We start from the raw sequence: 20,252 nt of genomic DNA on the forward strand, positions 1-20,252 counted from the left end.
GCGGGTGACTGAAGCTCCCAACCTGTCCTTTTTTTCTTTTTTTTTAATTCTGGGCCAGCTTTAGCTCTGAGGCTTGGCTCCAGCTCTGAGGCCTCGGCTGCTGGAAGCAGGTATCTGGTTTGTTTGGGTTCTATAATTGTAATACTGTTGTGGTCCTGCTCACTCCAGCTCTGAGATCCCGGCTGGTTAGTGTGCATCATAGCAACCAGTTGTTCCACCGTTTGGTTGATTTGCATATTAGCCTTTTATTATATAGGATGAATGGGTTACCAATGAGATCAAGAAAGAAATAAAAAACCTCTTGGAAACAAATGAAAATGAACACACGGCAACCCAGAATCTCTGGGACACAGCTAAAGCAGTCTTCATAGCACTAGAGGCCTACCTAAAAAAACAAAAAAAAACAAAAAACAAAAAAAGCCCCCACACACACAAGAAAAATTAATAATAAACTATTTATCCTTACAACTTAAAGAATTAGAAATAGAACAACAAGAAAACTCAGAGTAAGCAGAAGGAAGGAAATAATAAAGATTAGAGCAGAAATAAATGACTCAGCACACGAAACCTGGGTGCCTGCCTTCTGAGGTCTAACCCCAGAGCCTCCAACCCTGGCTTCTGTTCACAAAGCTCCAGTTCACTCTGCCCTCCCGCTGCTGGAGCACAAGGTGAGTGGCTGCATACAGAATTGGCCCTTTAAGAGGGTGACTGCATTTTCAGCAGTCAGGCAGACAGCCACCCTGCTGTTTTTCATAGCCATGTGAAAAATATGTGGGCACCTTTGTCAGTTCTGATGGTCTCTTCTGGGGGGCACAGCTTGAGAATTCGACCCCAGAGTTCTCAGTGGCAACCCCCCACACCTGAAATATGTCTCTGGAACTTCAGCTGCTGTCTGTGGGAGCCTGGCCAGCTCTTTTGTGCCTCTGCCCTTCCTACCAGTCTGTATTTATTTGTATTTATTTTAGTTGTAATTACAGTTTGGTCCAGGGAGCATGTCTGTGTAGCATCCTCATTTCCTTTTTAAAAATCCAATGTTAAGCTAAATGCTACTTAAACACATGTTTAACCTTAATGGTACTGACCCACTTGTGGCAGGAAGGAGAGAAAGCCAAGTATTCTTGCCCACTAATTAGGCCTAACACAAGTGTCAGAAGCGAGATCCAACAGTGGCTTCAACAGCCAATAAGATGTAGCCTCATTCTTGCTTGGCCTGATTTTGTGACTGACCAGCAGACAAGTTTCTCCAACGCCTCTTTCAGAATATGAAGCATCTCAAAGCTGTCTGAACCTGTCCCACTGGCCTGTCAATCAGGTTGGTCTGTGATCTTCCTGAATCCTATAAGAACATTTCAAGGAAAACGCAAAGAATATGTAAACTGAATTATGGTCCTCCCATGGGCTTCCTGAAGCACTGAGGTGTCTGAAAGCTACATATAGTTTCTGGGAAATGACTCTTTTAAGAAATGTAGCACAGCCTTAGCTGGTTTGGCTCAGTGAATAGAGCGTCGGCCTGCGGACTGAAGGGTCCCAGGTTGGATTCTTGTCAAGGGCTCATACCTCAGTTACAGGCTCCTAGCCCTGGTCATGGGCATGGGGGTGGCAACCAACCGATGTGTTCGTTGTTTCTCTCTGTCTCTCCTCCTCCCTTCCACTCTCTCTGAAAATTAATGGAAAAATATCCTCAGATGAAGGAGAAAGAAAGAAAGAAAGAAAGAAAGAAAGAAAGAAAGAAAGAAAGAAAGAAAGAAAGAAAGAACGAACAGACACAAGCAATTCTTAAAGAGGTCCTTGCTGAGATGGTAACACTTATTGTGAAAGCACCACATCTGATCAACAGGGGACCTATCTAACCCCCAGCAGGTGTCAATGGTTTACAGCAGGTGACAGGATGTAGACAGTGCTTCCACTATCTGGGAATAAGTCCAGGGCGCAGCGTACACATTTCACAGTCCTTTATTGAGATTCAGGAAGAGTCTCAGGCGTGGTCACTGTCCCAGGTTACCCAGGCCTTCCGCTGCATGGGTGACAGCATTTGTGACTGTGTGGGTCACAGTCTCAGTGACTTCCTTTACCACTTTGTCCCCTCTCTCCTGGGCCTTCTTGAAGGCTTCGGCAATGGCTGTCCGCAAAAAAGAGGAATGTCTGGGTGAGCAAAGTAAACATTTGAGCCACTTGCTGGGCTGTGTCCCTGCAGTGGCCTGTGGGGTGTGGCTGTCTTCCTGGGCCATGCCCTGGAGGATCCCCAATGGGATGGAGGGCAACAGAGCTCCTGAGGAATGTGTGCAAATTTTGTTTTATTTCCCCAAACAACTTGCATATCTGACTTCAGTTGTGAGTAAGACTGAACACCTGCTCACAGGGTGGCTGCCTGCTCACATACCTTTTCCTATGAACCACCACTATATCTCCTGACCATTTCTATGTTGGGTTATCATTTCCACTACAAATATTTACCCTCAGCTAGTGGTTTTTCTTGGGCTTAGAGTATAATTTTTTTATTATGGAAAATTTGAAGTATTATTGTCAGATTTATCTAACATTTCCTCTATAGTTGTTGGGTTTTCTGTCATAGTTTTTTTTTAAAAAAAAGACCCTCCCCACTCTGAGATTATGCTAAAATCTCCTATGCAGTCCTCTAACAATTTAATCATTTCATGTATTTGTATTTAAGTCCTTGATTCACTTGGAATTTATTTTGTTGTAAGGAATGAGGTGTACTTATAGTTTTTACATAGTTATACTCACAGTACACATACACATACAAACATTTATGTAAATATCCTATATAATAAATAGCCAATATGCAAATGGTCATCATGCCCTCATGCCATCACGCTGTAAAGGCTCAGACACTCAACATTGGGGAGAAAAGAATGGGGACCAGCCAGGCACAAATGAGCTCACAAGAGAGGAATGGGAACCAGCCAGGTTGTGGCCCAGGAGAGGGACAAGCCACCCTCCCTGTGGTCCTGGGCTCCAGTGCCTGTGCCTGTGGCCGGGGAGAGGGACAAGCCGCCCAACCCACAGTCTCAGGCACCTGCAGCTAAGGCCTGAGCGAAGCCACCCACCCACGGTCCCCTGCGGCTGCGGCCAGCCTGGGCAAAGCTGGCCCAGGTCCTGGGTGCCTGCAGCCAGCCAGAGGGAGGGAAGCCCCGGTCCCAAGTGCCTGCAACCAGCCAGAGGAGTGAATCCTGGGTCCCGGGTGCGGGGCAATGTAGAGGTGGTTAGGGGCAATCAGGCCAGCAGGGGAGCAGTTAGGGGTGATCAGGCCAGCAGGGGAGCAGTTAGGGGTGATCAGGCAGTAGGCAGAGGTGGTTAGGCGCGATCAGGCAGGTAGAGGTGGTTAAGGGCAATCAGGAAGGCAGGCAGAGGAGTTAGGGGAGATCAGGGAGGCAAGTGGTTAGGAGCCAGTGGTCCTGGATTGCAAGAGGCAGTCGGACATCCCTTAAGGGGTCCTGGATTGGAGAGGTTGCAGGCCGGACTAAGGGCCCCCTCCCCCTGCACAAATTTCGTGCACTGGGCCTCTAGTGTATTTATATAAGTGTATAATTTTATGTCTTGAATGCCTTGTCCCAGCGAGCTGCCACACTGCCTTTTGTGAAATAGTCTTCTCAACGTTCCACAGAGAGGCCTGTCAGGCTGGGTCCTGCCTTAGTAAGGTTGGCTCTGTGGCCTCAGATGGTGTGATAATTGCATACCATCCGAAAAGGTGCAGCATCTGGATCAGGGTTTGACCTGCTTAGTCAGAGAACAGGCTGCTCCCAGCCCCTCACTTCCCTCCTCCCCTCCTTCCCAGCCCCCACCATACCTTTCTCTCCAGCCTCCTTGGCGTGCTCCACCACCTCCTTCACTACCCCCTCCACAGCATGAACTGAAAAGGTAAGACAAGCCCAGAGTGAGAGCCCGTGCTAGGCAGCTCCTCCTCCCTGCAGGGCTCAGGCAGCTCTGGGTGCTGCCCCAGCCAGGACCAGCTGGCTCAAGGGAAGGACCCTCAGCTTGCTTCTTGAGGAGGATGTTGGGGGGAGGGTCTGGCTGCTGGGAGAGAAGCTGAGTTTGGCAGACAAGAGCACAGAACCCTTCATGCCCCTCAGCCTGGTGCAGCCTGGAATGCCAACGAGCAGGCCCTCCTGCCAGCTAGGCACTGGTGCCAAGGCTGAGCCTGTTTCCCAGGTTATCACACCTCTCAGGTGTGTTGCTATCCTGCCTCAAACCAGATGGAGACATGGAGACGGCAGCCGATGCCAAGTCCAGAGCCTCCTCCAGCAAAACCAGTTCCCCACAGCCGTTCCTCCAGTAGGAGGGGACTGTCTGCCACCTCGGAGTTGGTTGAGTGTGAGTGCTAGCCTGCTGGGACCGGAGGAATTGGAGTCAAAGGAACTGGCCCTGATCTTAAACGCCCCTCCACTGCCTGGTTCCTTGTCTGTGAATGGGAGTCATAGGAACGCAGAGGGTCGGTGAAGAAAGGCCGCTCAACACCAGCATAGAGTTAACCAATGAAATAGGGACATATTTGCTGCCATTTAGAAAGAGAACAGCAAACTTAAATGCCAGCTGGTGGACCTGGATCCCCTCCCCAGCAGAGCTGCTGACATCTGCATGCAAAAAGGGCTTCCGGGGCCCAAAACATTGAAAATGTCCTTTGTGTAAACCCCAGGGCTGACTGAACAGAATCAGACTTAGTGGTTTCTTCTCCTTCTTTTAATTTCAGAGAGGAAGGGAGAAAGAGAGAGTTAGAACATCAATGATGAGAGAGAATCATTAATCGGCTACCTCCTACACGCTCCACACTGGGGATCAACCCCACAACCCAGGCATGTGTCCTGACGGGGAATTGAACCACAACCTCCTGGTTCATAGGTGGGCAATGTGGTTTCTTAATAGAGAACTCTTTGCAACTTTAATGTTATGGTAAAAATAACACCTCTTTCCTTTGCCTGTATGGGATATTCAAATTAGGCTGTTGGGATGGGAAGGCTCCCAGGTTTCCAGAGGGAAGTGTCCAAGCTAGCTGCTCGCCCAGCACCTGGGCTCCCCTCCACCCCCACCCCCACCCTACCCGGGGCTTCCTCTGAGATGGCCTCCCTCCTGCCCTCAGCCACAGGGACCCTCCTGGCCTCACCCCAAACAGCCCTCCTCAGCTTCTGCACCCTCTCCCCATCCTATCCTTATGGGTCTGATTGCCCAGAGCTCCTCATGGGGTCAGGCCTGCCCCCAAACTGAGGGGATCAGCTTCGAACAGGCCCAGGCAAGTGGATCCCCAGTCCCCTGCCTGAGCCCCAGGTCTTACCAGCTTCCTCGGTGGCCTTCTCAGTGCGGTGGGCCAAGCCCTCAGCAGCAAGCTTCCCCAGGCCTCCCAGCATGGCGCAGCGACCTTGACGACCAAGGAAGATGCTGGGGCCCGGGCCAGCGTGCTTTTATAGCCGCCTCTGGGGCACCAGCCCTCACCCGGGCAGCTAGGAGGTCAGCCGTGAGTCAGCGCAGGCGTTGGCAGGAGGAAAAGGCTGGGTGGGGCCACCCTCATACTCTGGCTGTGGCACTGCCCCTCTGGAAGCATGAGACCCCGTGCCCTGCATTCTGGGACCCTGTGGGGTCAGGGACAGGGAGCAGGGCCAAGGCCAGACAAGGTCAGCCTGGGGCTCGCGGCTCCTCCCAGGCAGAGGCCCGAGTGCCTGTGGAGGAAGAGACACAGGCAGCAGCCCTGCCCTCGTCCGCTTCCAGCTCTCCGCAGCCCGGCTCAGGGGCCAGCTAGACAAGCCGGGGCTCCAGCCTGCTGCTCAGGGTCTCTGTGTGGCCTAGCCAGGGGCTTGGGATTCCATGGGCCTGGGGACCTGGGTGACCCCTTAGGCCAAGAACACAAGCGGAGTGGAGGCCACTGCCTTCCCACTCCCAGAGCCCAACTCCTCAGCTTGACTCTCAGCCTCCCTGGGGCAGGTGGGGGCTCCCGGGGGTGCCTTTCGAGCAGAGGAGGGTGCATGGAGGCAGGCCTGCCGGCGGTCAGCGGGCCCGCTCTCTAGGGACCTGAGTGCCCAGTACCGGGCAGCCAGCAGCTGCGGGAAGCAGCCCTCCCTGCACCTCGGGGCCTGGTCTCTCGGGAAGGCCCTGTGAGGGCAGCAGTGCCCCCCAGGAGGTCCCAGAGAAGAAATGGGGACGCCACACCCCCACCAGGAGCTTCAGGCCCTGGCAAGAACCCCCAGGAAGCCGCCCCACCAGCCCCGGATGAGTCAGTCACAGGCTTAGGGGCCAGGCTGCCGCCCCAGTTACTCAGGACGGCAGAGATGCCTCAAGCCTGTGCCACGTGCTCCTTCTCTTAGTCAATAGCCCCACCCGAGCCTCAGTTTCCTCATCCATAAAATGGGGACAGCATGCCTTCCTGGCCATGTCACCAATAGTTGTTGAGATGATGTGTACAAGGTCCTGGTAAACTCCTGTTCCTCCCTATCAGAGCGGCTGTGCCGGGAGGGGCTGCTTGGCAGTGAGCCTGACCCACCAATGGGCGGGCCAAAGGGTGAGGGTGTGAGGCTGCCTGTAAGCCACAGTCTGGGGGTCCTCACCCCTGGGCAGGAGTCATGGAGGGAAGGTCCTTCAGTGCAGGCCTGGGGCGGGATGTTGAGGCTGCATCCCCCATGGGTGTTCCCTCGTCCCTCAGAGCTGCCCTGGCCCAGGCCTTCCCAGCCTGGGTCTCCAGCACCGCCCTCCCACATTCCTGCGTGGTCCTGGGTGGCCCCCAGGCTGTGGCCAGCCCTGGCAGCAGTGGGACTGTGAGTAGCAGGGACTCTGGGCCACAGGTGGCGTCTCCATTGGCAGGAGTGGTTGGTCTTACTGGGACGACGTCTTCTTAAAAAAAAGAACATAACACTGCTGCTCCTGCGAGTTTCACAAATATGCAGGCTGGGGCAAAAGCAGGGTTCCAGTTATTCATATAGAAAATAATACATTAAATACTAACACAAGAATAGACCCTCGTACTCACAACTGTAACCCGACTTTTGCCCACCGTGTATGTGATGACCCTGTGGACTGGAGGGGCTGGGAGCGTGAGGGCCTTGGAGCACAAGCAGGTCCCACGACTCTGTTCTCGCCTCGTTACAGCCAAATACCAGAATGTTCTGCTCAGGGCAGCCAGGCAATGTGCCACGGGTGGGGGACTTCTGGGACACGACTGGTGGGAATTGGGCTGAGAGACCCAGAGGGACGTTCCCTGGCCCATCAGAGCCCCTTTCCTCTTTGCTCTGAGGTTGTCTGTGTCCCCCACCCCGCAGGCTCTTTGTGCCCTTTCCCTCCAGGCCCCACCCTGAGACACGCTCAACAGTCCCCTCTCCTCAGGAGCTCGCCGGCTCCTCCACGGCCCTTGTCAGGACTCGGCCACCCAGCAGAACTGAGCCCATGCCAGCCAGCGCCCGCACCACTACAGCCCGCAGGCCGCTGCTGCCCTCACCACGTCCGTCCTCTCCCCGGAGAGCCTGTTCCCCCTTCACGCACCGTCCTGGTGTGAGCACCACACCCCAGTTCCAACACACCATTGCCTGCTCCCCGCTCTTTAGCTGGGAAGAGTCTACCCTCAGGGAGCCATGAGCTGGGCTCACAGGATAGGTCGGTGGTCTCAGCTGGAGCTGAGGCCAAGTGGGCTTGCACCTGGGCCAGAGCACCGAGGCCTGGACTCTGTGCAGCTTGCCTCTCGAGGATCCTTGCTTTCTCCCTGTTGGCATTTGGGATGTGTTTGGACGCAGCCTTGCCCAGAGATCTAGGGCCATGGTGTGTGGGAACTGGAGTGCGGTGCTCACACCAGGACGGTGCGTGAAGGGGGAGCAGGGACTGGAGGGCGGTGCTAGACCCTGCTGACCAGGGCTGGATTCCTGGCAACTCCCTCAAGGAATAACATTACCCTCCCGGACACCTAAAATTAACATAAAGTAAAACTGAATGTAAAGTAATTGAAATATAAAATTAAAAGAAACATTACCTGCCTGGATGAGGTTGAGGATGACTCAGGAGGAAACCAACCTCCCTACCTCGGAAGGGGCCTGGCCCGCGGGACCCCTGTGGAGAAACCCTTGAACACAGTCCTGAGTCAGAAGGTCAAGTCCAGCCCTGGGGCAGGGAGAATCAGGCATGGGCAGGAGCCAACTAATTCTCCGTGTGGAATTTGCTCAAAAACCCTTTGGCAAAAAACCAGTTGCCTGCATCCAGTCTGAAAGGGCGAGGGCTACGCCCTCCATCTTGCCTCAGGGTAAGGGCTATGTCCTTTCTCCTCCCCTTACTCCAACCCCCCCCCCCCCCCATAAAGCCCGTCTCTACGCGGGGGTTCCCTCTCTCAGCCACTTGGCCTGCCATTGTGTCGGCGAGTCTGGTGGATGGGGAGCTCAAGCTAGCTTGAAATACAGATTCTTATGCTTTTGCATCGGATTGGCTGGCTCCCTGATGTGGTTTCTTGGGAATCTTGAAATCTGGGCATAACACAGTCAAGGAGAGCCAATCTTTCAAATAGCAATTTGCTAACTTAGCAATTAGCGATTCAGGGGGGAATTGTTTGTTTTAAGTGCTTCAATACTTGGGGCCGTCTTATGTCCAAAGCATGACGATTTCTTGTGTGATTCGAACTGGAGATGTCATGGATGTCCTGTTTCATGATTGTCCATCCTGCCTACACTTCTCCGACTTCTGCTTCATGCATTTGAGCTCACAGTATATTACGAGCCCACATCTCCTGCACACACTGACCCCTCCCAGTCACTGGGGAGCCAAGCCCAGACCCGGGAGACTTGGTGTGTCAGTCACCAAAGAAGGACTTCCCCAGCATGGCAATACCCACACACCCATGGATGTCAGTCAGGTTCCTGGTGAAAATCAGAGGGCACATCACAGGCGCCTGAGGAGAGGAACTGTTCACATAGGTGGACAGACTTAAGGGAAGGGCTGTGGGATGGAGAGGTGACAGAGCCCAGCAGTATTGGGAGGCATCACCTCCCTGGACCTGGATGGGCAGGGGAGGGGCTGCACAGACCCTAAGGCGAGCGGTGCCTGCAGGAGAGGGTCACAGGACAGGAACTGCAGCCCTCCGCAGAGAGCACTGCTACCATCACACCCTATCCAGAAGGAGGGAGCAGGCTGTGCATCCCTCTCCCCTCCCTCTCCAGCCTCCTACTGCTACTTCCCCATTAGCCGAATCAGCGGAGGCTGAGGCTGAGGGAGCCTGGGCAATGCAGTTCAAGAGGGAATGTTCCCGGGGCTCAACCACTGAGCCACACTGCCAGCCATCAGTGGATCCTATGTGCAATGATTATTTCTGTGGTGTTTGCCTAGTGGTGATTGACTATTTCCCATTTCTTCTACATTAATAAATTAATTAGAATTCTGCAGTAAAAGTTGCCCATTCTCCACATTCATTTTAATCCATTAGTTACTCATATCAGTATGGATTCATGAATAGAATATTTATCTTATTCTATAGGTTAAAACCCAATACTGTCATTATTTATTTTATGACTCAAATCAATCCAGCTTGAGCCATTAGAAACTCCTTCAGTTTGGCTCTGGTGTTCTTTCAATAGCCCCCATCTTTGCTGTCTGTCTGTCTATTTATCTATCGATTGATCAATCTATCTATCTAATCTGTTTTAGCATTGCCTTACTTTCTGGCACTACAAGGATGTTCCAGGCTAATCCTGTATTTCCCCCACTCCAGCCCTACAGTCAAGTACTTCTCCTTGGAGCTCTGGTTCCTTTTATTAGAGAATGGTATTAGAGATCAAGATTTGGGTGAGAGGTATGCTCATTGCTACTGGGATATCATTGCTCCTAGGAACTTCCAGCAGATAGATCTAGGAAATTATATATATACTAACCCTTTCATATATATATATTTGCATCTATCAGTATTTATAATTAAAAACCATGAGTATGTATTGATACCTCAGATTCCAGTCCAACACCACTGGATTCACTTTAGTGTTTCCCATTATTTGTAATTTCTTTCTCCAATAATTATAATCTACATTATATCTACTTATGCATTTAATTCTAGTATATACAGGAGTACCCCACCTTATTCACAGTTTAGCTTTCTATGGTTTCAGTTACCCATGGTCAAACTTGGCCCTAAATATTAAATGGAAAATTCCAGAAATAAACAGTTCCTAAGTTTTAAATTGCATGCTGTTCTGAGGAGCATGATGTGGCACCATGCTGCCCAGCATATCCACAAAGAGTGCTGGTCCTGGCAATTAGAATACGCCGAAGAGAAGCCGTAAAGTGCCTCTCTAAGTGAAAAGGTGTGTGTGTATAGGAAAGACATGGCATACATAGAGTTTAATACTCCCTGTGGTTTCAGGCATCCAATGGGGGCTGGGGGGGGGGGGGCGGTCTTGGAACATACCCTCCATGGATAAGGGGTCGTATAAATATTGGTTCAGAACTGCTAACCCACAATCCTGTAAGAAACATATTTACTGGCCTGATTACAGGATTTATGTAGTTATTTCTGCCTTTAGCCTTAGAGAATCCAGTCAATACAGTCATATGCCACATATGACATTTCAGGTAATGACGGGCCACGTCTGTGATGGTCCCACAAGACTATAATGGAGCTGACAGATTCCTGTTGCCTAGTGACCTCGCAGCCGCCTACCATCACAGTGCAATGCATTCCTCACGTGTTTGGGGTGATGCGGGGTAAACAAGCCTACTGCGCGGCCACTCCCAGAAGAGTACAGCAATCTAAAACAAGAAAGAAACCAGACGGCAACACCCACTTTGCTGCCTTAGGGCAAACGGACAAACCATGTCTAGAGGGGACTCCAAGTCAAGTGGGGCTGGGAGACTATAAGCCGCCTAAAGCAAAAAAATAAAAAAAGTACAGCACATGCACACAGCACTTGGCAGTGGTGATAAATGCCTGACTGGCTTCCGCACCGCGAAGCTATCCTTTCCACCACCATCGCAGAAGGCACCCTTCCTCCTTGTACGCACAGCTTCCTGGACCAGCGCCAGTGGGTGCGCGGCCGCTGGCGCTGGATTTAATCTCTGATGTTGGTGCAGCGACTCGCGGTGCAGCCTGCGGCCCGAGCAACAGGCAGCCCACGCCGGGCGCGCCCTCCAGGCTGCGCGCGCGCCTCTGGGACGCCCCCCGGCGATGCCATGGCCTGCGGACGCCTTTCCCTCCCGGATCCTGGATCCCGCCATTTGGCGGCGCAGGCCCGTGCACTCTTCCAAAGAGTTTAGGATTCTCCTTCCTTTCCCACCCTGTTGGTGTGGCCGTTTTCTTCATTTCAAGCAGAGTTGGGATCTTTCGTTAGTGTTCGCATTCCGTTCCAGAGTCCTCTCTGCTCGGTTCCAGATGCTTTCAGCACTTGCTTTATGGAAAGAGTGACTTCTGCAATGGTGGTGGAAAGGATAGCCTCGCGGTGCGGAAGCCAGTCAGGCATTTATTTCATCACTTGCTTTAGCGAGGGGGGGGGGGGGGGGGATGGGAAATTATACTGTGTTTTTTCAAGTCGGAACTACGCGCAGACAGACTCAGACAGCTGTCCCTGTCCTCTCCTCTCTCCTGCCTATGCCGTGCCCCCTTCTTCCCACTGCCACCCCCACCGCCTGGAGGAACCAGACTCTGGATTCCGGCTCATCCCCCCCTGCACTTCCTGCCCCGGGTGCATCCTCTTACACCCGCCTCCTTCCTTTACAGGAAAGGTAGCCCCCAGAGATGTGCTCCTTTGCACCTCACTTTTTTCTACCTAACAGTAAGAACATACTTTTTTAAAGTATGAAACACTACATGACATATGAAGGAATCCACCAAAAAGTTTCCCCGCAAAGAAGGCGCGTGCGACGCGCGCCCGCGAGGCCGTGGCCCCCATGATCTGACCCATTAGATGGCTGGAACGGAAACTGGTCGGCGGGCGGCGGGCGGCCCCACCCTCCGTGGCGCCCTGGAACCGGCAGTTATGGCTACGCCGGCAGGAAGCGCCGCCGCGCGCCCACGCGGAGGACAGCAGCACCGCGGCCGGGTCTGCGGCCAGAGCCTCCCGGGAAGAACGTGCAGGTGGTCAGACTCAGCCAGCACCGCCCCCCTGCCCCTCCCTGTCCCCCCCCTCCCCCCCCCCCTCCGGCCATGAAGGTGGTACAGAAAAGAAGGCGGCGGTAGGTGAAGAAGGCGACACTGAAGACGAGGCTGCACCGAGCTACGCACGGAAAGGAGGCGGAGGAAACGAGCCCCGACTAGAACCGAGTCCTGCGGAACCCACGCGAGGAGACGCAGGGGAGCTGCCTGCTTTTCGGCCTGGCTGTTCGGGGCCTGCCTGCAGCGTTTGGCTAGCAATGCAGCCTTCTCAGCCGGCGAGCGGCTGCATCACCCCCACGCCCGCGCAGCCCGCGCGAGTGCGCAGTGCCTCCCGCGGAAGCGGGCATCGGCTGGCGGGCGGATAAGGGACGGGTAGACGGAGTAAGAATAATCTTTGAGCCCTAACTGGTTTGGCTCAGTGGATAGAGCGTGGGCCTGCGGACTCAAGGGTCCCAGGTTCGATTCTGGCCAAGGGCATGTACCTTGGTTGCGGGTACATCCCCAGTGGGGGGTGTGCAGGAGGCATCTAAATCGATGTTTCTCTCTCATCGATGTTTCTAACTCTCTATCCCTTTCCCTTCCTCTCCGTAAAAAGTCAATAAAGTATATTTTTTAAAAAATAATAATCTTTGAGCCCCAGCCGGTTTTGCTCAGTGGATAGAGCCTCGGTCTGCGGACGGAAGGGTCCCGGGTTCATTTCTGGTCAAGGCACATTCCCGGGTTGCAGGCTCAGCCCCCAGTAGGGGCGTGCAGGAGGCAGCCGATATTTTTAAAAAGAATAATCTTTGATTGCACGCTCCCATTGGCTTCGCTGTATCCATATGAACAAGTTAAGTATAAAAAGGGGACTTCGTCCAGATTTTTTCTTCCGATTGAGACAAGTAACACAAGCACTAATAGGAACCAGGGGGCAGGACAACCAGCCCCCCAGAGGCTGGAGGCTGAGCTGGACCTGGCGGCCTCTGGCGGCCCACAGGCGGGGCGGCCCGCAGGCCGGCTGCCCAGAGCGGCTCCCGCTCAGCAGATCACCCTCCTGGTCCCTTGCCTCCCAGCACAGGGGGGAGCGTGACGGGGGCCAGCTTTGAAGGGGAACTGATGCGATCCATGAGGTGGTCCTCTCCCGGGACCAGCGCCCGCACTCTCTTACATTTACGGGGCACAACACTTGCTGCAACTGATCGTGAATCTTCCGGAAGCCCCTGGGGAGATGTCCTTTCTGAGAAGAAGCTGGAGGCTTTGCTGCCACGTGCTCTCTCTCAGGTTTTCGGCGAGCACTGGTGGCTTCCGCCCAGGGCCCGCCTGTTGTCGCTGCCTGGGAGGCACCTGCCAGCCCCAGGACCCCGGGGCCACTTGGTCACGTTTGGGTGGCTCCGGAAGAACAGCCGCTGCCTGGCTTTGCGCTCCGGATCCCCAGGGCAGAGCTGGGGAGATGGTGGAGAGGCGATGCCCACCCCGGGGGCCTCTGGCAGGGCGGGCCCAGTTATCTGAGTTGTTACCTACCCTCGTTACCTCTGTTAAGGAGCACTTCCTGGGTGCCTGACCGCCTCCAACATCTGACCCTCGCCACTGGACACTCCACCTGCGGCGGGAGAGGAGGGGCCGTGTTCCCGGTGAGCGGTCCCTGACCTTGTGCGTAGCTTAGGCTGCTTCAGTAGACGTTGGAGCTGTTAGCAATAGCCACATTTTTTAGTTGTTAGCACTAAGCAAAGTTGTTTTTGCAAACTGTTTCATTCATATAATGAGAATGAGCAACTCTGCCCAACAAATTTTATTTGGGCTTGGAAACTGCAAAATATCCCCAAAATATTTTAGAGGGAATTGATATTGATGGCAAAAGAAAACTTGCAGCTATACATTTGCTTATTACAGTTTCTTTTCCGTAGAATCTTATTTTTGTTGATCTAAAAAAAGCATTATCAGACTTGTTTGATATTTTATAGCTGTATTTTATTGTGTAATATTATGGTTCCCATTCTGTAAAATGTTATTTTTGATGTTCTAAATAAAGCAGAATCCATCTTGTTGGGAAAAAAGAATCACATGAAAATGATTACTTAACATGAATTGAATTCTAACATAACATTTTTTCTTTTTTATTTGCTAATCACACCCCTCAGTCACTTTATTCTGAGGGGAGAGGGACGGGCAGGGCGGGAACACAGGATTTTTTTTGTGATGGGAATTTCAGTTCTAAAAAAGACCAGTTACTAAGCAATAGTATCTAGTTTTTTATTTTTTATTTTTATTTTTTTTAATATATTTTATTGATTTTTTACAGAGAGGAAGGGAGAGAGATAGAGAGTTAGAAACATCGATGAGAGAGAAACATCGATCAGCTGCCTTCTGCACATCTCCTACTGGGGATGTGCCCGCAACCCAGGTACATGCCCTTGACCGGAATCGAACCTGGGACCTTTCAGTCCGCAGGCCGACGCTCTATCCACTGAGCCAAACCGGTTTCGGCTATTTTTTATTTTTAAAAAAATCTTTATTGTTGAGAGTATTACAGGTGTCCCTTCCCCCCGCCCATTGACTGCTTTAGCCCACTCTGTCCCCCACCCGAGGCCTTCACCATACTATTGTCTGTCTCCATAGATTATGCATAGATCTTTGGTTAATCTCTTCATACCCCCCTCACCCCTTCCCTCTGAGATTCCTCCATCTGTTCCATGCTTCCATGCCTCTGATTTTATTTTATTCATCAGTTTATTTTGCTCATTAGATTATTTGTTCATTTATTTTGATTTTTAGATTCAATTGCTGATAGGTATAGTACCATTTTATTGTTTATATTTTTCTTCTTCTTCCTCTTCCTCTTCTTAAAGAATACTCTTCAGCAGTTCATATAATACTGGTTTGGTGGTGATGAACTCCGTTAGCTTTTTCTTATCTGTGAAGCTCTTTATCTGACCTTCAATTCTAAATGATAGCTTAGCTGGGTAGAGTAATCTTGGTTGTAGGTCCTTGCTTTTCATCACTTAGACTATTTCTTGCCACTCCCTTCTGGCCTGCAAAGTTTCTGTTGAGAAATCAGCTGACAGTCATATAGGTGCTTCATTGTAGATAACTAACTGCTTTTCTCTTGATGCTTTTAAGATTCTCTCCTTATCTTTAATCTCTGGCATTTAAATTGTGATGTGTCTTGGTGTAGGCCTCTTTGGGTTCCTCTAGTTTAGGACTCTCTGCACTTCCTGGATTTTTAAGTTTATTTCTTTCACCAGGTAGGGGAAATTTTCTGGCATTATTCCTTCAAATAGGTTTTCAATATCTTGATGTTTCTCTTTGCCTTCTGGTACCCCCGTAATGCGAATGTTGGTATGCTTGAAGTTGTCCAGAGGCTCCATACACTATCTTCATATTTTTGGATTCTATTTCTTTTTGCTCTTCTGATTGGGTGTTTTTTGCTTCCTCATATTCCAAATCATTGATTCTCAGAATCCTCTACTCTACAGTTGAATCCCTGTAAATTATTCTATATTTCAGTTAGTGTATGCTTAATTTCTGACTAGTCCTTTTTTATGTCATTAACAATCTCACTAACATCCTTGAAAATCTCACTGAGTCCCTTAAAGCTTTCATTAAGTCCCTTGAAGCTCTCATTAAGATACTTGAGTAACATTATAAACATTGTTTTGAACTCTGTATCTGGTAGTTTGCTTGCTTCCATTTCTTTCATTTGTGACCTGTTTCTTTGTCTCTGTATTATGGCTGCTTCCCTGTGTTTGTTTCTATGTATTATGTAGAGCTGCTATGTCTCCTGGAATTGGTAGAGTGGCCTTATGTATTAGGTGTAGGGCCCAGTGGCTCAACCTCCCTCGTCACCTGAGCTGGGCACTCTAGGTGCACCCTGTGTGGGCTGTGTGCACAGTCTTGTTGTAGTTGAGGCTTATTGCCATTGGCAGCACTGGGAGGAATTGACCTCCAGGCCAGCTGGCTGTGAGGACCAGCTGCATCTACAATGAAAGAACTGTTATGCAGGAGACACCCCTATGGAGCAGGACTTGCTTCAGTAGGGTTTTGGTGCTCACTGATTCTGCCCCCTGAGTATGTCACTTGTGGATGTTAGAGTTGTAATCTGATACAGTCTGAAGCTGTCCACCGGGTGTACTGGCTCTGGGGCTTCCCAGGAGGTACACTCTCTGGGGCCACCTGGCAGGAGCTACAGAGAGATCTGCAGATGGCTGCTACTTGTATTGGGCTAGGAAGTGCCCAGGTAAAGCCCAGCTATTTTGCCTTTTTAAAATAGAAAATGCCATGCACAAAAACAGCCTAACTGGTTTAGCTCAGTAAGCAAGGCAGGCTGGTGCTAGTGCTGGGTCTTGGGCCTTTTATTGAGAGGTTTGGGACACACTGATGCCAGCTGCTGCTTGTTTGAGACATTTTAGCAAAGTCTGAAGCCTGAGCCAGGACAGGCCATTCATATGGAAAAGCTGCTGCAAACATCTTGGGTGGGACTGAAAATTGAATGGGGCAGAGTCTCAGGGAATCACCAGGATGGAGTGAACAGTATGGGCCATGCTGATGGAAACTCAGATATGGCTGCCAGTGAGCTCTGCAATAGGGAATGTCTTAGCACAGAAACAATTACTCCAAGTTCCTGCAGTGATGCCAAACAACCCGGTTCCTCTCCATATGTCCAAAGCTGCCACCCAGTGCTGGAGCTCAGAGGAAGCAGACCATGTAAGTTCGTGCACAGGCCCTTTAAGAGGAACACCTGAGACTCCAGCAGCTTCCGTGTCACTCAGCCACAATCCCCACTGGTTTTTACAGTCCAAAGTTACAAGGACTTCTCTTCCCAGCTCTGGAACCTTGGCTGGGGGTCTGGTGTGGGGCTAGGACCCCCTGCTTCTCACGGGAGACCTTGGAGATATCCCTCCCAGGATATGTGGCACATGTGGTGTCGGACCAGCCCTTTCCATGCCTCCTTGCCTCCCACCAGTCTCAATGTGCTTTCTTCCTTACTTCTCTAGTTGGTGGGCTTCCATTCAGCCAGATTTCAGGTGGTTCTTAATGATGATTGTTCTGTATTTTAGTTGTAATTTTGATGTGGTTGTGGGAAGGGGTGATACCACTGTTTACCTAAGCTGCCATCTTGGTTCCTCAAAATTTTTTCTTTACGACACTTAATAAAGCATTTGGAAGACTGTAAAACAGAAATACCAGAGTTCTAGGATAAGATGGTGGACATCAGACTGAGAAAAACAGGAACTTACATATCTCAGGAGTAAAATAGAAGAATAAAGGTTATCCATTTTAGAAATGAAGGCTAAACTACAAGGAACCACATTAAGTGCCTATGAATAGAAGAGAATAGAAAGAAAAGAAAGGAAAGGAAAGGAAAGGAAAGGAAAGGAAAGGAAAGGAAAGGAAAGGAAAGGAAAGGAAAGGAAAGGAAAGGAAAGGAAGAGAAGAGAAAGAAGAGAAGAGAAGAGAAGAGAAGAAAAGAAAAGAAAAGAAAAGAAAAGAAAAGAAAAGAAAAGAAAAGGAATCATATTAAAGAGATACTGTGTTTGGTAAACAATGGCAGACGTGGAAACCAGGTAGAAGAGACTTCATGTCTGTAATTGAAATCCCCAAAGAAGAAAGGCGAGCAATGGAATAGAGCAAATAGTTTAAGGTACAATTAAGAAGTGCTCCTGAGCTGCTACCTTGAGCTAGTGCGCAGCTGTGTCAGAGCCACGCCCAGCTCATCAGGGTGATCGCAGATGTGAAGCTCGCTGTCTTCACAACATGCTGGGCATGTGGCTCTTCCTGCGGGTCGTTCTGTATCTCTATGTGGCCATCAACAACCCCAAGAAGCAGGACTGAAAGGCCCCAGGGTTTCAGGACATAGTCTGAGGAAGATGGAGGATGTGAGGGGCTTTCACAATTCACTTCATCCCTCTACCCATCACAACATACACCTGTATTTTTCTAAACAACTTTTATTTCCTCAAAGTCTTCTTTAAGCCTAGGGAACAAGAAGCTGCCATTGAGTAAGGCTCAGTATAGGGGCTTTCTTTTCTACACCCCAAGTCCCAATATAAAGACAGATTTTTTTGTCACCGCCCCCCCCCCCCCCCAGGAATGTTCCTGAAATAAAAGAAACCTAGAATCTATATTGAAAGGGCATATTGCATACTATGGAAAGCTAAACCAGAACAATCATCACTGACCCAAATCCTAGAAAATAAACATTGTACTTTAAAAAATAAAGCAAGATGGTCAGCCCGAAAGATCAAGTCACTTGTTAGAAATGCTGGGTGCCGGAGGCCGGTCCATCCTTGCTGCTTGACGCAGTCGCTGCAGGAAAGAGGCATCTGCACAGCATGTGTTTCAGTGGACCTGGCGTATGTAGCATACTGTTTTTAATATGTTTGCTCCCTTTAGCGCCATGTGTTTTAACCAAGGTCACCTCTCCGAGAAAGGTTGTTTCCCCAGGTGGGGATCTTTCCCTGAGGTTAGGGAGGGGATACAACCCCTTAATTAAGTGCCAGGCGGGTAATTAAGTTACATGGTCTTTACTCCCTGGAATGGAGATGAGAAACACCTTAACCCTTGTAATAGAAATTGACGGGATTGGAATCGGCTGGTATAAATACGGATGTAATAAGACAATAAACGTCAGATCCTCATCAGTTCCTGACCAGAACTCTGACCAGAACTTTGGCTGGAGATCCTGGCTATAGGTCCTGACTAGGCTGCTGACCAACTGAAGGCTGTCAATTCTAAAACAATTGACAAAGGAATTTAAGAACTGCGCTTTTGAAAATAACTTCAGAGGTGGAATCATCTTTAAAATGCTGAAGGCTGTCTTCGTGTCATTCCTTCTTCGCCGACTCTGTCCACACCTTTGGGGACCCCTGGACCTGCTGGGATTGGACTCCAGCAGCTGGGGACTGCTTAACCTCTGTGCCAGAGGGCAGTGCAACAACACCTACAAGACACTCAAGGAAAATAGTGCGGATTGTAAATTTCAAACCCAGTCTAGGATGAAGTATAAAGGCTACAGACCAATAAGACCACACACTTAAGAACTCAGATTAGCCAAAACCGGTTTGGCTCAGTGGATAGAGCGTCGGCCTGGGGACTGAAGGGTCCCGGGTTCGATTCCGGTCAAGGGCATGTACCTGGGTTGCGGGCACATCTCCAGTGGGAGATGTGCAGGAGGCAGCTGGTCGATGTTTCTCTCTCATCGATGTTTCTAACTCTCTATCTCTCTCCCTTCCTCTCTGTAAAAAATCAATAAAATATATATTTAAAAAAAAAAAAAAAAGAACTCAGATTATGGCCCTAACTGGTTTGGCTCAGCGGATAGAGCGCCGGCCTGTGGACTCAAGGGTCCCAGGTTCGATTCCGGTCAAGGGCATGTACCTTGGTTGCGGGCACATACCCAGTGGGGAGTGTGCAGGAGGCAGCTGATCGATGTTTCTCTCTCATCAATGTTTCTAATTCTATATCCCTCTCCCTTCTTCTCTGTCAAAAAATCAATAAAATATATATATATATTTTAAAAAGAATTCAGATTATGGTTCACACGACCCTTTTTTCCTTTTAACTTTTTAACCTTTTTTAAAATAGAAAATGCCATGCACAAAAACAGAAAACAATGGATACTCATGAATAACAATTATTCAACCCCAGATTTCTTCCTAGCTTGTTACAGAACTTAAGAGTTTCACTGCTTGGGTGTTTTATTCAAGAATGAGAAGTGGTTGTCCCAAGGTAGTTTTTGTTTTGTTTTGTTTTGTTTTTACTTGCAGCAAGTAAAGGAGACAGGGGATTTATAGCCAAAGCTCTGTCTCCCAGAAGGGAGGCTCAGTCAGTACTTATCTACACTAATAAAAGACAAAGATGCTAATTGACCATACCTTTGCTATACCCACCAGCCAATCAGAAGAGTATGCAAATTAACCCAACAAAGATGGCCGTTAAATTTGCATACTGCAGGTGGGACAGGCAGTGCCAGATGCTGCCGGCGGGATCTGGGCGCAGATTGGGGACCAGGGAGGCGGAGCCAGTGATTGCCCCGGCCAGAGGCCTGAGGCCTGGGCAGGGGCAGAGCGGGCCATCAGAGCTGGCTGGGGGTCCCCTGCCTAGGCCTAATGCCCCAGCCAGAGGCCTGAGGCCTGGGTAGGTGATCAGAGCTGGCTGGGGGTCCCCTGCCCAGGCCTATCGCCCCAGCCAGAGGCCTGAGGCCTGGGTAGGTGATCGGAGCGGG

At 50.4% G+C, this 20,252-nt stretch overlaps 1 protein-coding gene and 1 pseudogene across 1 annotated transcript; one reads left to right on the top strand and one right to left on the bottom strand.

The window, feature by feature from the left end:
* Positions 1-1,937: 1,937 nt before the first annotated feature.
* Positions 1,938-5,397, bottom strand: FAM25A (family with sequence similarity 25 member A). The gene is made up of 3 exons (XM_070431990.1): positions 5,288-5,397; positions 3,809-3,871; positions 1,938-2,119 (listed from the first exon to the last, which is right to left on the bottom strand). Exons 1-3 carry the CDS (start codon positions 5,358-5,360, stop codon positions 1,986-1,988), a joined length of 270 nt encoding a protein of 89 aa, XP_070288091.1. The 5' UTR covers positions 5,361-5,397; the 3' UTR covers positions 1,938-1,985.
* Positions 5,398-17,572: 12,175 nt separating this feature from the next.
* LOC139021566 (dolichyl-diphosphooligosaccharide--protein glycosyltransferase subunit 4-like) lies at positions 17,573-17,930 on the top strand (annotated as a pseudogene).
* Positions 17,931-20,252: the final 2,322 nt, after the last annotated feature.

The sequence above is a fragment of the Myotis yumanensis genome, unplaced genomic scaffold (assembly GCF_028538775.1).
Source record: "Myotis yumanensis isolate MYYU_CA2020_CCGP unplaced genomic scaffold, mMyoYum1.0.hap1 SCAF_13, whole genome shotgun sequence".
In the NCBI taxonomy this organism is placed as follows: Eukaryota; Metazoa; Chordata; class Mammalia; order Chiroptera; family Vespertilionidae; genus Myotis; species Myotis yumanensis.

Excerpts from the sequence above, each read along its gene's own strand:
- FAM25A (XM_070431990.1), bottom strand. The coding sequence starts at position 5,360 with ATGCTGGGAGGCCTGGGGAAGCTTGCTGCTGAGGGCTTGGCCCACCGC. Across the intron at positions 3,872-5,287 it reads GAAGGCCACCGAGGAAGCTG|TTCATGCTGTGGAGGGGGTA; the intron begins GTAAGACCTGGG and ends TTACCTTTTCAG. Across the intron at positions 2,120-3,808 it reads CAAGGAGGCTGGAGAGAAAG|CCATTGCCGAAGCCTTCAAG; the intron begins GTATGGTGGGGG and ends TTTTGCGGACAG.